Source organism: Hippopotamus amphibius, chromosome 5 (genome assembly GCF_030028045.1).
Source record: "Hippopotamus amphibius kiboko isolate mHipAmp2 chromosome 5, mHipAmp2.hap2, whole genome shotgun sequence".
NCBI lineage: Eukaryota > Metazoa > Chordata > Mammalia > Artiodactyla > Hippopotamidae > Hippopotamus > Hippopotamus amphibius.
Genome location: NC_080190.1, coordinates 63,099,614 through 63,117,750, shown reverse-complemented (window position 1 = coordinate 63,117,750; position 18,137 = coordinate 63,099,614). Strand labels below are relative to the sequence as shown.

The window sequence follows — 18,137 nt, the reverse complement described above, 5'->3', positions numbered from 1 at the left end:
TAGTTTTTACTCAGATTTTACTTGTTAAATGGTCACTTGAGAGGGACAGTTTACATAGTTGGGAAAGCAGATAGTAATTTCTCCCTTAGCATCATTAGAATTGAAAGAAATGTAAATTAAACCAAGTGTAATTTACTACTATATAGCCACCAAGCAAAACAAATAAAAAACAAACAAAACCCAATTAGGTGTGCCTGTGAAGAAACAGGTCTTTAGGTTCATTGCTAGAAACACTTCATATTGGTCCAATTCTTATGCAAAGTAATCTGGCAGTTCATAGTTAAAATAATGAAGTTAAAACTCTTCATACTCTTTAACTCTGTAACTCTCTTCAAGAAATTTATTCCAAGAAGGAAAATTAAAACTATTGTACAAATGTTTATTGCATGCTATTCATAATAAAGATAATTTAAAGCAACCCAAATGCAAACAATATAAGATTAACTACAAAGATTATGATATATTACTATGCTTAGAAATATGTAGGTATCAAATTTTACCAATATGTAGACCATGTTTAATACATGGAAACATTTATATACTAATTAAAACTATGAAAAGTATGCTACAACAAAGATGTGAGGCGCATATGGAAGGAAATAAAGAGTTTTCAGCTTACAAATTGTTTATGTTTTTGTTTACTCAAATAAATATTTAAATTTAAGTTCTAAATAAAAACTTCAAAACATAAAAATAAAAGTAATTTTGTTTCTATCATATTAGTTTATACTAGAAATGTGCATTAGGTACATAGGCTGGTTAGCTTACATAATAACTAACAACCATGTACAACTTTGTATGGAAAAAATGCTTTCTGAATCTCAAGCTAAACTAACAAGTGGTCTCTTAGAACATAACCACTCATAAATCGGGAACAGCCTACTTTGATTTTTGAAAGTAAGAAGTGACAACAGCAATGGATATTCAGGTATGTTTTTGATGCACTAAGTACCAAGGAAACAAAAAGCATTTTTATCCTCCCTTCTCTAAGCAGTGTCCATATTCATGAAGAACCACATTCTTTTAAAACTTCAATTTTCCTTTCCTTCTGTTCTTTCTTCCAAATTTCCCCTTTCCCCAAATTCATTTTCTTCCCCATACCAACAGAAAAAATAATTACTAAAATTATTTTAAAATCTTAAAATAATATCTGAAAAGGTGACTTGTTACATCAAATAGCATAGCCATTTGGGAGCAATGACTATATTTTACAAGAGTATATTAAAGCTGGGCAGTTAAAAGATACCATTTCACAATAAAAAACAGTAAAATGAATAGTCATACCATCAAACTGGTCTTCACCTTCAGTCATAAGTTCATCATCAGAGCAAATACTCAGAACGTTTACCAACATTTCTGTCACTATTAAAAAAAAGTTACAAATTAGCTTATCATATTCAACTATCTATATGTATACAGGGTACTTATTTACACAAATGACCAAATTATTTTTAACCCAAGAAGACTAACACATTTTGATAGCAGAAATGATGTAATTAAAAGCTATAAGGGCTTTCAAAACGAAAGAAATTAAATGGCTAACAAGCCTGAGAGAGCTTCTTTATAGAATAAATTTTCAGGTCTCTCAGAAAAAAAGAAAAAAAATGAAGCCCCCACAGGGATAAGAACAGGGGTGAATAACATCTAAATACATACATTTAAATTCTTCATTTATGTATACAGCATTAAGGAGTAAGAAAGGGACTTCCCTGGTGGTCCAGCAGTTTAGACTCTGCACTCCAAATACAGGGGGCCCAGGTTCGATCCCTGGTCAGGGAACTAGATCCCGCACGCTGAAACTAAAGATGCCACATCCCACATGCCACAACTAAGACTCGGCGCAGCCAAATAAATAAATATTTAAAAAAAAAAAGGAGTAAGACCGACTGGTGTTATAATATGGACTAATAATAGAACTTTGAATTCAGGTTCAGGTAACACTTTGACTCCTATTTTAATTAACCTTGGGACTATGCCAGAAAGATTTTCCTCTATACCTTCTAACTTTCATTACTTGCTATTTTTTTGCTTTTAAATATTAAGTTTTATGTCTAGGTGCAAAATTTTTTTTGTTATTATTATATTTTGAATTGCTGACTTTTATGAGCTTATTTGTCACATTTAGGTAATAGTTATGTAGTTATTCTTTCACTGAATAAAAAATCAATAATACGTGGGGGAAAAAAAGGAGTAAGAGAAAACCATGGCACAGTTCCACTGTTTCAAAAAGTTTCGGGATTCAATCTTTTAAAAACTGGCTCCAGCAATTTCCCTGAAACTTAATTCTTAAGACTACTAATGACTATCTAACAGCGGAACCCATGGTTCTCTCTTAGGCTTAATTCTCCTTCACCATTCTATATATTTTTTGCCTTCTCTTTTCCCTTGGTTTCCAGGATTCTACTCTTCTGGTTTTTCTACCTTTCAGATTATTTTTTCCCCAAATTTGGATATTCTCAAGATTCTCTCTGCAGTCCTGTTCTTTCTACATGTTCAATCTCTTGGTGATTCCATCCATTACTATATATTTTCAAGTATCACCTTCTGAAGATGATTCCAAAGTCTTTACTACCAGTCTCGACCTCTCCTTCAATCTCTGGATTTCCCTGCTGGTTTTATCGTCAACTATCTCAGACTACCTGTATATCGTCTGTTTCCCCTACTAGAATGAAAGCTTCATGAGTGCAGGGTGCTGTTCTGTTTACTACTGCATCCCCAGAGCCTGGTACCATGCCAGGCACATGAGAGGCATCCAATAAATATCTGACAAATGAGTAAATAAAGAAAAGAAAGGTATAAGCAAATTTCAATTAATAAATAAAAATGCCTGTTGAAAATTAGCCCCTGGATGTCCTGATGGCACCTTGAAATGAACACATTCAAAACAAAATTCAATACTGGCCCTATTATTTCTCCTATACATACATTAATAGCACACCACATGCCAGGCACTGTGCTAAAGCTTTGAGATTCAGATATAAAATGTCCAGTCTCTACCCTTCAAAAGCTTACTAACTACTGAGGATACATAGTTATATATATACATATTATATCACAAAAAAGTGATGAGCACTATGTTTTAAGTATGCAGAGTTATGCACAAGATCTGCTGAAGAAAAGAAGGCTTCTGGTAGAGGAATCATGAAGTAGAAATTTGCCAGGTGGAGAGGGCAGATAAGGCATTCTAAACAGAAGTTAGGAAAAGCATGAAGTAGTCATATAGATCAGTGGAATAAAATTAAGTTCAGAAATAAAACCTCCCATTTAAGGTCAACTGATTTTCGGAGGGTACCAAAACAATTCAGTGGGGGAAAGAACAGTCTTTTCAACAAATGGTGCTGGGACAACTAGATATCCACATACAGAAGAATGAAGTTGGACCCCCCCTTCACACTACACAAACACATTAAGTCAAAAAGGATCAAAGACCTAAATTTAAAAGCTAAAACTATAAGGGGTAAATCTTCATGAGCTTGGCAATGGTTTCTTAAATATGACAGAAAAGCACAAGCAACAAAAGAAAAAATAAAGGGGACTTCGTCAAAATTAAAAACTCCTGTGCTTCAAAGAACATCACCAAGAAAGTGAAAAGACGACTCACAGAACAGGAGAAAATATTTGCAAATCATATATCGGATAAGGGACTTGCCTCTAGAATATAAAAAGAACTCTTACAACTCAAAAGTAAACAGACAAATAATCCATTTAAAAATGAATCCATTTAAAAATAAACATTGCTTCAAATAAGATATGCAAATGTCAAATAAGCACATAAAAATATACTCATCATTATTCATTAGGGAAATGAGATACAATTTCATATCCAATATGATGGCTATAATAAAAGATACATAACAACAAGTGTTGGCAAGGATATGGAAAAACTGGAAACATTATACACTGCTGGTAGGATTGTAAAATGGTATAGCTGCTTTGAAAAACAGTTTGACAGCTCCTCAATAGGTTAAACATAGTTATCATATGAACCAGCAATGCTACTCCCAGTTAACATACCGAAGAAAAATTAAAACATATTGTACAGGAATGTCCATCACAGCATTATTCATAGTAGTCAAAAAGTAGAAACAACCAAATGTCCATCAGCTGATGAATGGATAAATAAAATATATATCTATACAATAGAATATTATTTGGTCATAAGAAGGAATAAAGTATTGATTCATGCTACAACATGGATAAACCTTGAAAACATTATGGAAAGAAGCCAGTCACAAAAGACTACATATTGCATGATTCCGTTTATACTACATATTGCATGATTCCGTTTATAAGAAATATCCAGAATAGGCAAATCTATGGAAACAGTAAGTAGATTAGTGGTTGCCTAGGGCTGGAAAGAAGATGTGGGGGGAACTGCTAATGGACACAAGGTTTCTTTGGGAGGATGGTGAAAATGTTTCAAAACTGATTGTGGTGATAGATGCACAGCTCTGAATACACTAAAAACCACTGAATTACACAGTGTAAATAGGTTAATTGTATGGTATTTGAATTATACCTCAATAAAGCTGTTATGAAAAAATAAAGAAAAAGTATGAAGGCATGAAACTTAAAGAGCATATGGTACATTCAGGAAGTTGGCTGTGCTATTTCACGGCTGAACACAGAGAACATGAAAAAGACAAAAAATGAAGTTGAAGAGAAAGTAGGAAGGTCCAAAGATCTCATATGACAGGTTAAGGTTTATCTTGAAAGTTACCAGAGTCATTTACAGACACTAAATAGTAGCTTTTAAGTGTGTAGTGCTTTCCATCTAGAAGCTTAGCTGTGACGGAAAGGCAAGAGAAATCACAGCATAGTAGTAGCCAATGAAAGATATCAAATAGGGGAAATGTTATTTATTTTTTATTTAAAGATCAGATAGATGTGAACAATTTACAAAAGAGCTTAGTAAGAGAGTCTGAAGATATAGAAGACCTAAATAATAAAGTAAGTTTCCTGAAAAAGCAGAAGGGTAATGGAATATAAAGACAAACTGGAAAGGCTAGCCCTAGATGGAAGGGTCACGTCTTCAACAGGATAAGAATTCAAGATGAGTGCAGTTTATTGGGAATTCCCTGGTGGTCCTGTGGTTAGGACTCCACACTTTCACTGCCAAGGGTCCCAGTTCAATCCCTGGCTGGGGAACTAAGATCCCCGCAAGCCATGCTGAATGGCCAAAACCACCCCCCTGCCACACACACAAAACAAAAAAACAAAACAAAGAGTGCTGTTTATAAAGCAGGGGAACAGTAAGTAGAGAAAGCTCCTGTTAATGATATGTGTTCTCTCTGAGAGTAAGGGAAGTAGCTACAAAAAGAAAATGTTTAAGTAAAGAAGATAAAATTTTATAATATATCCTAAGGGAAATGAGTGAGGAAGCAGACTAGCAAATAAAGGATGGTTGGGTACTACTGAGAGCATAGCTAATGCTAGAAATCAAAGGGTGGTACCAAATCATAAGGCTGTATAAATATCTCCACCAGTGCTCTATATCCTGACTGTAAGAATGGAGAAAATGTATGGTTAGACTTTACTGGGGCTAAGATTTATAAAACAAAGTAGAAAAAAAAAGAGAAAGGAGTTTGAGAGTGTGTTAAGAAGAAAGAGAGGGACTTCCCTAGTGGCGCAGTGGTTGAGGATCCGCCTGCCACTGTAGGAGACATGGGTTTGATCCCTGGGCTGGGAAGATCCCACATGCCACGGAGCAACTAAGCCAGTGTACCACAACTACTGAGCCTGCCCTCTAGAGCCGAAGAGCCACAACTACTGAGCCCGCATGCCGCATCTAATGACACCTGTACACTCTAGGGCCTGTGCTCCACAACGAGAAGCCACCGCTCTGAGAAGCCCACACATTCCAACAAAGAGTAGCCTCTGCTTGCCACAACTAGAGAAAGCCCACACACAGCAATGAAGACCCAGTGCAGCCAATAAAATAAATTTAAAAAAAAAAGAAGAAGAAGAAGAAAGAGAGGCAAGGGGGGATCTGACTAAAAAGAAAACAACATGGTCAAAGGCCTAATAATCCCAATGAAGATGAAAAGCAGCTATAACTGAAGTCAGGGGTTGCTAGAATAATAGGAGTTTCATCAGAGTGTGTTAATGACACTATCATTACCAGACTCAACACATCCAAGCCATCTTCAACCATTCTTCAACCATTCCCTCCTCTTAAACATGCAATCTTGTTAAGTCTCACTGATTCTACTTTTACAATTCTTGCAGTTCTCCCATGCTCTCCATTCCTAATGCTAACAGGGCTTCACTATGTTTCCATTTGACTCCTGATGAAACTTCACAACAGGTCTCCCAATCTCTAGTCTTCCTTCCAGTTCATTTCACCAGAGTAATTTGTCTAAATGACTATCATGACTATATTTTGTTGCAGTTGTTCCCCACCATTTATCAAAGTTCCAGATTCTCTGTTTAAGTTATCAAGATCCTCCTGATCTAACCCTGACTTGACTTTTCATTCTTTTTCTACTGCTGTTTCATACATCTTACTTGGTAATCAAATTGAACCCTGCAACATTTGTCAGTGACCTTATGCTTTCTTCCTTTCAGACTCAGGCTTGGGAAGTTCTCTCATCTAGAAATCTCATGCTCACATCTACCAGCACAATTCCACCATTCTTTAAGCCCCAGTTCAAATGCTACTTTAATCCCTCTGACAGATATAATCTCCTCTCTCCTGCTAATTCCTATAAAACCATGCTTGTCTTGGAGCTCTTACCACATTACTTTTTATCATTATTTATGTATCTTAATTCCCTTATTAACCTGCAAAGACCCATATCTTACTTGTATTTTTGTATCCTTAATGCCTTAAATAAAACAAACTTTCCAAAAAAAATCTAATAAATGAGCAAATCTTACATGTATGACCTTTTATGGAAGATCACACCATACTGGACTCTCCGAAACAAGAGGTCCTTAAATTGGAGCCAATAAACCTGAGGCGGGGTTACCAATCCACTACAGATCTATAAGCATCCTCAAAATGCTACATATGTACAGATTGTATATATATTTTGTACATGAAATTTTCTGGGGCAGAAGTCTATCACTTTCACCAGATTCTCAAAACGGTTTTGTATTAAGAAATTAATAAATGTATTTGTGTACTTTAATTTTTTTTTAAAGAGACCATATCTTTGAGATTCATTCCAAAATATTTATATATACAAAAAAATAACAGCTGAGATTTGATTCAAAATAATTGAGGTGTGGGATGGGGAGTAGTGGATGGGGATATAAATGACATAGTATTGGCCATGATTTGATAATTGTCGAAACTGAGTAATTGGTACATAGGAATTCATATTATTTGCTCTATCTTTGTACATGCTGGAAATTTTACAACATAAGTCTTTTTTTAATTAATATATTTATTTATTTATTTATTTATTGGCTGCATTGGGTCTTCATTGCTGCACATGGGCTTTTTTCTCTAGTTGTGAGTGGGGGCCACTCTTCATTGCAGTGCAAGAGGGCTACTCATTGTGGTGGCTTCTCTTGTTGCAGAGCATGGGCTCTAGGCGCCCGGGCTCAGTAGCACAGGCTTAGCTGCTCCACAGCATGTGGGATCTTCCCGGACCAGGGGTCGAACACATGTCCCCTGCACTGGCAGGCAGATTCTTAACCACTGCGTCACCAGGGAAGTCCCCAACATAAGATTTTTAAAAAACGAAATAAAAAGCCCCTAGAAGGCTAAAAAACACTACTTTTATCTAACTTTGGAACTAAACCAGTCTCTAAGGAAGCCCCTGGTTTAGGTTAGTTGCTTTCCAGGGCTAGATCAAACTGGCTTTTTTGATGTGGAATCAAATGAAGTGCCAATTGCTGCTTTTCATACCAAAAGAAAATTTTCATTAGAATGAAGAAGTAGTTAGCTGTTTAAACAGCTAACATGTATTAAAGCAGAAAAATATGCAGAGTTTGAGAAAATTTTCTTACTGTGCTCAGCATTGGTTAGGATTCTATTTGTGTATAATGTTCAAATCTGAGATTCCCATTTTTAGAAAGAAATGAATAATTTAGAGATCTACACAAAAACAACAAAAATGGTCAAAGGGTTTGAATACCTCCTCACGATAGCTAAGATGATTTAGAGTGGCAAAAAAGAACAAAATATCACTTAGTAGCAGACTTCAAATAGGATCACTGAAAGAAACCCATTGTTCTTCATTTATGAAAGATCCACAGAAACTAGAATAAATTTTCTCATTTCTTAAAAGGAATTGGGGGCTTCCCTGGTGGCGCAGTAGTTAAGAATCCGCCTGCCAATGCAGGGGACACAGGTTTGAGCCCTGGTCCAGGAAGATCCCACATGCCATGGAGCTACGAAAGCTACTAAGCCCGTGTGCCGCAACTATAGAGGCTGTGCTCTAGAGCCTGCGAGCCACAACTACTGAGCCCACGTGCCACATCTACTGAAGCCTGCGCGCCTAGAACCCATGCTCCACAACAAGAGAAGCCACTACAATAAGAAGCCTGTGCACCACAACAAAGAGTAGTCCCCCCTCTCCGCAACTAGAGGAAGGCCGCGCACAGCAACAAAGACCCAATGCAGCCAATAAATAAATAAATTTATAAAAGGAGTTAGACTACATGATTGTTAAGTTCACTACGAGATCTAAAATTCTATGATGTCCTGGTTTTTGATAGGTGCATCAATTGAGAAATCTATTATCTTCTCTCTCCTTGTTTGAATACTCATAGCATAAACATTTAGATTAGATATAATGAAATATTTCCTTTTTTGTGGAGGCATCAGAAATCAAATTAGAAATATCCATTTTCCTCCTATTTTATCTTCCCTGCTCTCCCCATGCTCCCGTCCCACTCATACTACATTAAAATAGTTGCGTTGTAGTCTAGCCTGGAGGCAGGAGAATGAGCAAGATGAATTATTAGATTCCCTTTAGTCTGATGATGCTATGATTGAACTATTTCTCATATACCAAAGATAGAAGGTTATAAGTGTAATGCATCCCTTGCACCTAAGCCCTTTACTGGCCCCCTTCTCAAATGCTAAAGTGGGTAATTCTATCTCTATATTAATGTTGACCTACAGAGTAACTGACCAAAGACCAAATGCAATCTGCAAAGAACCTGTTTAACATACACAGTTTAAGTATTAACTCTGAATTTTAGAACCAAAAATTGCCTTGGCAGAAGTAACATATCTCAGACAGAAAGGAACATTTTGTAACATAGAAGAGATGAGAAAAAATAGAGAGGGATATAGAACAAAATGTTTTATAATCATGTCTGCACTCTAATACTCTTATATTCCATGTATGGAAACTGAGGTATTGCCTCGTGAGAAAATTAACACTAAAATGGAAAAAGAAGAATGTGATAAAGTAAGGAAATCTTAAGAACTCTATAGAACTAGAATGAAATACAAAAACAAAATCTCTTAAATAGCATTTATGTTTTTTTAAAAAAGCCTATTAAGTACATAGTAATAGCACTCTAAATTATCAGAAAAGCATTACCACTAAAATTGTATAAACTTTTTTATATAGGAAAAGAAAGGTCAGAATGTGAATTTCTCTTTATCATTTTTGAGAGTACAGAACTGCCACAAAATGACTAATATAGCCCCAAATGAGGGCTATTAAATTCTCCCATGAGAATTATGTAAAAGTGTCCATTCCAAAGCAAAGCTATCCCTCCATTCCTTCGTAAAAGATTTAAGCTAAAGAAAAAAAGAAAGAAAACCCAACAGCTGAAGGCAACATCAGGCTATTTATAAGTCTTCTCCCAGTCCCCTAGACACCCTCACAGGGGGGCTGTAAACAGCTAACTAAAATATCTTTGAGGCTTTCTTATCCACACCCACTGACATAAGTAGAGCTGTGCCCACAGTGAAACTAGACTTCAGCTTCCTTTAGCAAGTAGTGTGTGCCTGCAACAGTAAACTGAAGTAAATGTAACAGTAATAAAACAATTGTTTATTTAAAAAAAAACCATACCTTTTTCTCCAACAAAAGGTAAAGACCATGTGAAGACATCCATAAAATTGGGCAACCAGTAAGGATGTGGAGAACAGTTAAACTGTCGAATATTCATCACATTATTTTCATACTTTAATACAGCAGCTGCAAGATAAGTTTGAATGTCAATGTAACAATTTGTCTTTAGCTCCAAAAGTCTAAAACACATAAAAGCAGAAAAATATTTTTTTACGGGGGTGGGGAATCAAGGGTTGAGTGGAATGAGGGCTAGTAGAGGGAGGTAGAAACTAATTTTTAGTATTAACACACTTTTTGCTTTTAACACACTTTTATGTAGAGCATAGTAAGATCTTCACTTATTATTAATGAAATTCCCAGTCTTTCTAGAATGCTTGTTTTACTTTATAATCCAATGATAAACATGCACTTTTACTAAATCCAAAATTGTGAAAACTCAATTTCTGGAGGGAACACAGAATGGCAATGAGCAATTTTCTAGGTTTAAAAGTTCATACAAGTTGGAGGAATTTAAGAGTCTTTTTAGTTGCAGGCAACCTGAAAAGGACAGCTAAATGGACATAAAGCTAGAAGAAAAAAAAACAACAACAGAAAAGAAAAAAAACCAATTTGGAGCACTTTATTTATGAATGTAGGAATGTACTTATTTCATGTATCATAAGAAATCAAGTGAAATTAATACAAGGAAATATTTTTACTTCATTTAGAAAAAAATTCCATTAAAATACCAAAAGAGATAATATTATAACCAAATAACCCAAAGGTAACAAAATCATCTCAATTTCAGGTATCTTTCTAATGTTTCATTAGTTGATATAAACAATACCTTAAATTACCCTGACATAGATTTCAGTCACTGTTTATATTATTCTATGGAACACTGGATTAGATGGGCTAGATTCTAATCTAAGCTACAACATATACTAGCTGTGTAACAGTAAATTACTTAACTAATCTGTTTCTCACTTATAAAATAAGACTAATATGTTCACCCTGCCTACCTCAGAAGTTTAAGGTCAGAGAATGTATTTCACATGAAAGTACTTAAAAGTATAAAATGCTTTGGAGATACTATAATAATTATGTGGTTACTTTTTTTTTTTCATTTTAATGTAAAGCACTGAAATGTAAATGTTAAATTCCAAGATTTGGGATTCTAGCTAATATAGAGTCAAAAGTAATATGTTTGTTTCCCTTATGAAATTCCCATGAAATAAACCTATTTTAAATTTAGGCTCAGAAATTAAGGGCTGATATCAAGCTTTCAGCTTTAAAAAAGAGAGAGATAAAGAATCTAGAAAATTGCCTTATGGATGGAATGAAACATTACAAACATATCCCATGCCATGTAAGCACTCAAATCATTACCACTATGTACAGAATCAGAACTACCAAGAGACATTTGATTTTGACAAGACAGATTCAATGGTTTGAGTTTCTGTTCTGAGTACTAAGAAAAGTAATCCCTTAACCTCCTGAGTTAAACTGACAAAGAACATCCAGTAAGGCCATAACCAACTGAACACTAGCTCCTTTAATACTGACAAGGGGAGGTTACAGGCAGAAAGTTAAATGTAACAAATCAATTCTGAGAATGGAGTCCAAACTTAGATACCTTCCTCTTCAAAAATGAAGCCATGCTTCATTAGGCATCTTTATAAAAGTGTCAAAATTTATAAACCAAAATATAATTTAAAAGAATACTTTAGCACTGGCATAAGCCTTGGAGGCTGCAATGATACTAGCTTCTAAAGATTACCAACTCAGTTAATGTCGATGGTATGACTGTTTTGGTAATTAATACAGTATGGAGTTCTTGTAGCATACTCTGTATCCAAGTTATTATACAGCGTGCTACTGTCTGATCTCAGGCAAATGTTTTAATCTTTTAACTATCACCTATACTCTTCCAAAAACTCTTATTCCACTCCTCTTTTGAACTCACACCACAACCCATATTTAGCAATGACCTCATTATCTCTCTAAATGTACTTTTAAAAGTCCTTAACCTTCTGTTCTTTCCTCCTGGCACAACCATTCCAGTCTGAGCCTGGAAACTATGGCATAGTCAACTGAATTCCAGACATGTCAAGACAGAATAGGAGCTGGCTTCTTAATTTCCTCTTCTGAAAATGTGAACTGCATAAACATACTCAAACTCATCTTCAGTGTCCTCGGCACACACTTAACTAGATTAAGATCCTTTGATATTATCTCTTAATAAACTTTTCAAAGTTAAAGGAAACCCAATTATTATAGACAGATCATATTTGGAGGGAAGGACGGGGAACAGAAACCACTAGAACAGAAGGTAAATTAAAAAGATGTAAGAAAAAAGGAAGAACAAACAGTAAAAAGAAAGGGAAGAATGTATCCCTGAAAGGAAGTCAGATTAAATTAATCAAAGGCTCAACTATAAATCATCATGGGGCAGTGGAGATAAAAGCAGGGAATAAAAAAGGGAAAGAAAACCTAGATTGGTGAACATAAAACAAGAAACATGATAAACTAAACAACTATACAGTGCAAATATATGAAATGGTCAAAGCAGCAACAGCAGCTTTATGCAAATAAGAAAACATTCTCTTGATTTTAAGGGGAAAGATTTAAGAAAGGGGAGTTTGAGAAAATCATGTTTATTTTTGCTTGACGTAGTTACCTCTGAACATTCTTTCATAAGGCAGCTTTTGTGAATGACAACTTGTGGAATGGTTATATATGACTTAAGTTTCACATTTTGGATTTTTATTTCTTGTCCTCTCCCCTCCCTTATATCTTATACTTTTTTATAATGAGATTTGGATAGTTACAGTTTCAAACAATGCCCCCTATTATATTTTCAAAAAAATAAGTCAATTAAAATACTAAGTTGTTTAACAATTTTTTTTATCAACAACATCTTACCTTTATTATTGTAGACATCTAAGTAATTAGGTGCCGAAAAAATTGTTATTAATGAAGGGAACCCTGTAGTTTGACTTTTTCTGTACATTCTATAGCTGCAAAACAAATAGCTTAATATGCATCGTAAAGCATCAATCATGGTTACTAAGTTTGATTTGTATATAAGGTGTTAATTTGGGTCAGGGAAACAGAATTCTTACCCTGCATCTTGAGCTTCATGAGCTCTAATAATCGATAACAAATTATTGTTTTGCAAAAATTCACACACTGCTGGATAGCTGTGGGGAAAAAGAGTAAATTAAGTAAAATAATGATTTTCTATATGAAGCACATGCTATTTTAACAACTAAAATATGATTAAACTTGGATATTTCTCCTTACTTATAAAAATAAGAACATCCTCGAACTGTATTGTGACTAAAATGTTCCTGCGATTTTTCATTTCCAAAATCTTCAGAAGGATCAGACCATAGCAAGTCACACATTGGTCCAAATGCAGGTGGCTCTTTGAATCTATCTAACTGTGAAAGAAAGAAAAGAAACAAAGAACAGAAATAACTTGTCAAAAAGTGAGAATGGAATGGACATAGGAAAGTGGTACCAACTTTGAATACTATCCATACTACATTGTTCTGAATGGTCAGAAGATATTTCCTTAAAATATTAGTATGTTAATTTTTACCATTACCTAATCTTGGCAGTGAAGGGAGTTTGAAGCTTCTAGTCTCTACCCAGCAAAATACTACAAATAGGAATCAACTCTTGGAACTAAAATATATACTCACTCTCCTAATATCATCCAGTGTGTGTATTTCTGGTGAAAGTCCACCATGAACACAAAGAAACTGTTGGTTTAAAAGTGCAGCAAGAGGCAGGCTATCAAAAGCTTCCATACAAGCTTCATAGACTCTTTCTGAATATTTAATTTTACCTAGAAAAAGAAAACAATTCAATAATTGAAAACTGTATAACTTGATCATTTTGAAAACATATATGTATATATTTATATGTGTATAAACACACACACACATAAATGACTATTAAAACCAAGGCAAGAAAATTAAAGATATGGGAAATAGCCAAGTGGCAGCCAGGAGTTCAGACTGGGTAAAGGGGTGAGTATAAAAAGGCAGCAAGGAGGAATTTATGGGATGATAAAACTTTCTGTATTATGACTACTGTGGTAGGCAGCGCTATGCATTTGTCAAAACTCAGAACTAAATACCACAAAGAGTAAATTTTACTGCATAAATCTTTTTTTAAAAAAGGCCACCATCTCGCCCCATAAGAATCAATAAGAATAAGCAATGTTACTGGCCTTATGAAGACAAAATACTTGCTCTCCATAAATTTACTTTGGGTATGCAGCAGATAGTCATAAAATATTACTAAAAATAAATAAGTCAAATCTCTAAAAATAGCTCAACTTTTCACCTTTATAGGCCAAGAAAGGCAAAATTAGAACTATACTTAAAGGTAAAATAGTGTTAATACTTTATTTTATTCTAAGAGTCAGTGACTACTTTGTTGTCACAGGCAAGACTGCTACATCATCACGACAAAACTCAAGGTCCATCCAATTAAAACAAGAAAAGACAAGATCTTATTCATATGTTGGAGAAGCAGAGGGTTTCCTTGAGCCTACAATGAACACTTAAAATAGGCAGTGAAGCACGAAGCCAATATAACACAAGAAAGACCCCACCAAATTAAACTGTCATTTACTTTTAAGTAGGTATCATACACATTCCTTTGCTCCTTTATATTTCTAAATTCCTGGGTATTTTATGTTTTTGGTGGGATTTGGTGGATGGTTTGTTCCTTATCTAAGAGGGAAAAAAGAACGTAGTTCCTATTTCACTTCTTAATATTGTAATATTCAAATATGAAAAAATCTATATCCAGTAACCAGAGGTTATAAACTGGTAGTCTGCTGACAGACCTGTTTTCCAACTCTGCGGTTTAATAAAAATTTTAATTTGGTTGCTTTTAGGTCAAGCATGCACTTTCCAGGTCTCATCTTATATTCTTTAGCTTACCCACCTGATCCTTGAAGTTATATGAGTTTGCTACCTCTGCCATTACCCATCATTATATTGATCTTTATTGAATCATGTTTTGAGTCTCAATAATTCTGAAGTTATTTCTAATTTTAAATCTTAATTCTAAGACTTAATACAGCCATGAATATTAACAAGTACATAGCTATGAGGTGTGAAAAAAGGTCAAACACTGCTCTATACCATATGGTTGCTTATAGCTATTAGATTACCACAGCCATAATAATTTAAGAGAGAAACGGGGTAAACATTGTAGGTTAAGACCTTCAATTCATTAATAGTGTGTTTAAAACAACCTGCATAATTAAAAAATAAATAAATAAAACAATCTGCAATGATGACAGGATGATTAATTTGCTACAAATTTTCATGGGAATGCCTCAATATTGGTGGAGAGAAATCTCCAATGCAACATTTCTTTTCTTTTGATTTATATTCACCCTGTTAGGAAAAATAATTCTAACATTAAAACTACAGAGCTCAGAACTGTTCCTAAGTACATATGTAAAAATCAAACTTAACAGGAAATACTGAAATGAAAACATGTGAATAAAATTAAACACTAGAGAACTCCAGACAATCTTCCTCAAAGCTTTACATGTTTGGACACAAAATCTGTTCTTACATGTTGCACGGTAAAATCTTCAAACTCTTATTACCCATATCACTCCAAAAGAATACTGAGGAAGTGAAAATATTTCTCATGGCAGTACTCACATTCCTGCTTAAAGGTAAAATATTCAGTAAGGTGTCTGCATTCATGGTTGCCTCTCAGAAGAAATAATGTGCTTGGGTATAGAATCTTCAGGACCCATAAATATAAGACACACTACAAAAGAAAATGTTTCCAGTGAATTAATCTTATATTTTTGTTTAACTAAGCTGTTTGATCTTTGCTTCTTTTCCTCTAACGCTATTACCCTTACAATCTCTATCACTCTTCATTATCTTTTTATTATCTTTTTCTTTGTCCCTTACTAAAATACAAGCTCCATGAAATTAGAGACTTTGTCATCTTAGTCACATCTGATTCTCCACTCTCAGAAAAGCACCTAGCAAATAGCAGAAGAGTAATAAATATCTGTTGAATGAATGAGTAAAATAATTTATTTGTTATAAAAACGATCAGCAGATTGGTCTCCCCCTTAGGTATAACAATAAATAAAACAATAACGTCAAAAATGATAGTGGCTAACATTTATTGAGCACTCATAATGTGCCAAGCACTATATAATTAACTCCCCTTCTATTCCTCAAACAACCCTACAAAGCATATAATATTATATCTATTTTACAAATGAGGACATTGGAGCAAGGAGCTTAAATAACTTGTCCAAAATCACAAAACCTCTAAGTAATGGAGATAGGACTCTGATCCTCTGATCTTAAGCATTATGCCATGCTATCTAATGAAGAGAATAGGCATGCTTTATGTTTACTTTGTTGGTTATGAATGTTGCCTTATATAATGTAGGTGCTTATTATCTGAAATGATTCAAAGATAATGCAATTTTTAAAAAAAAAGAATATTAAAACAGTACAGTAGCTATTTTTCTCTAAATATACCCAACATAAGAAATAGACTCACATTTTACTTATTTGGTTAAAAAAAAAAGGAAAGTATTTCATAAGTAAATAAACCTGGTTTACATAATCATATACAAAAAGAAAAAACAAACTTTATATATTTATTTTTTTGGCTGCGCTACGCGACTTGCAGGATCTTATTTCCCTAACTAGGGATGAGCCCGGGCCCTTGGCAGTGAAAGCACAGAGTCCTAACCACCAGGGAATTCTCACAAACTTTATTTTTAACAAGTTAAGGTATACTGAAATGTGTAACTATTCACATCTTCATTATATTCATAAGAAAAAAATCATTAAACCGGGGAGATACTTATTAAACACTTGTCCTTTTTCCTTATTCTGATTCTTTATTATTTTCCTTTTATAACAATAAAATATATTAAAAGAGTCAACTACAAAACACTCTAATACAGACATACATACCAACATGCTCAGTTACCAACTAAGCTTCCTAAAATTTTTCATTTTATTGTTTTTGTCAAAGCTCCCAATCTTTTTATTAAGAAGGGGAATTTTCTAGTTTTCTTGAAGGCTCAAGGAAAAATTGAGGGGACTGATGATGAAACTAAGAACAGAAAGAACAACTCAGCATAATAAAATCCCCAAGGGAATTTGGGTGGACAGAGCTCTGAGCTCCCTTCCCCACTAAGGGCCCTAGCATACCTCAAAAAGGAGGTTGAAAACATTGGAGGAGATTTAAACAACAGTAAATTGACATGGAAATTCACCAGGTAAGGCTTCAAAATCCAGTGGGGGAGGTGGTTAAGAGCACAGACTTGGAGTCAAACTGCCTAACTCTACTGCTTACTAACACTATGACCTTGGGCAAGTTATTTAACCTCTCTCCAAGCCTCAGGCTCCTCTATAAAATGGATAAAATAACAGTACTTACCTCATAACTCTGTTGTAAAGATTAATCAATATATGTTAAGTGCTTAGAATATGCTTGAAACACATTAATGCTAACACATCTATTTGTAGAGCTTCTACCCAACAATTTTACCTCTAAGAATTTGTCCCACAGAAATAATTGGGCAAGTATATAAAGATGTATAAATAATACGGTTCACTGAAGCATCACTTGTAATCGCAAAAAACTGGGAAACCTTAAATGCCTAACAGTAAGAAGTTGATTAAATTGACTGTGACTTGTTTGGTTGATGGACTACAATGCAGCTATTAAAAATGATGTTGTAAATTTATAATTATTGACCTGGAATGACATCACAGCATAGGGATTTATGAAAAAAGGAAGTTACAGAATCTTATAATAAGGTTCCATTTTCATTTCAAAAAAGGAAAGAGATGCATATATTAGAAAATACAAACTGTTCTATATTTATATCTTATTTTAATTTATATAATTAGAAAAGTAAAACGAGCAAAAAGAACCATCTGCTGTTAAGTGATAATAAACAGGTCACTTTAATGCCTCTTAAGTTTTTTAAAACAAATGAATACTTTCAGAATGCATGAAGACTCTATATGACATACTTGAGTCTTAATAGCTACAGAAGGAGGGACAGAAGCACTAGAGTTTAAGCAATAAAAGCATTATAATATATTCGATCATAAAAATACAATTAATCTTTTTTTGCAT

General features: G+C 34.3%; 1 protein-coding gene and 1 non-coding gene across 10 annotated transcripts in view; one reads left to right on the top strand and one right to left on the bottom strand.

Annotated features, from left to right (window-relative positions):
• Positions 1-18,137, bottom strand: part of PPP3CB (protein phosphatase 3 catalytic subunit beta) — a 47,312-nt gene that overhangs the window by 14,292 nt on the left and 14,883 nt on the right. For 8 of the 9 annotated variants that reach the window (XM_057734455.1, XM_057734450.1, XM_057734451.1 and 5 more), the window contains exons 4-10: positions 15,668-15,779; positions 13,676-13,821; positions 13,272-13,411; positions 13,091-13,168; positions 12,891-12,985; positions 9,987-10,112; positions 1,285-1,362 (exon numbers count right to left, since the gene is read on the bottom strand). In XM_057734455.1, the coding sequence (XP_057590438.1) occupies positions 1,285-1,362; positions 9,987-10,112; positions 12,891-12,985; positions 13,091-13,168; positions 13,272-13,411; positions 13,676-13,821; positions 15,668-15,779 (775 nt within the window). The remainder of the gene's footprint in view (positions 1-1,284; positions 1,363-9,986; positions 10,113-12,890; positions 12,986-13,090; positions 13,169-13,271; positions 13,412-13,675; positions 13,822-15,667; positions 15,780-18,137) is intronic. The other variant, XM_057734452.1, reaches the window with a different exon arrangement.
• Positions 1,707-1,779, top strand: TRNAW-CCA (transfer RNA tryptophan (anticodon CCA)). Its single transcript has one exon. It is a non-coding gene; the product is annotated as a tRNA-Trp (tRNA).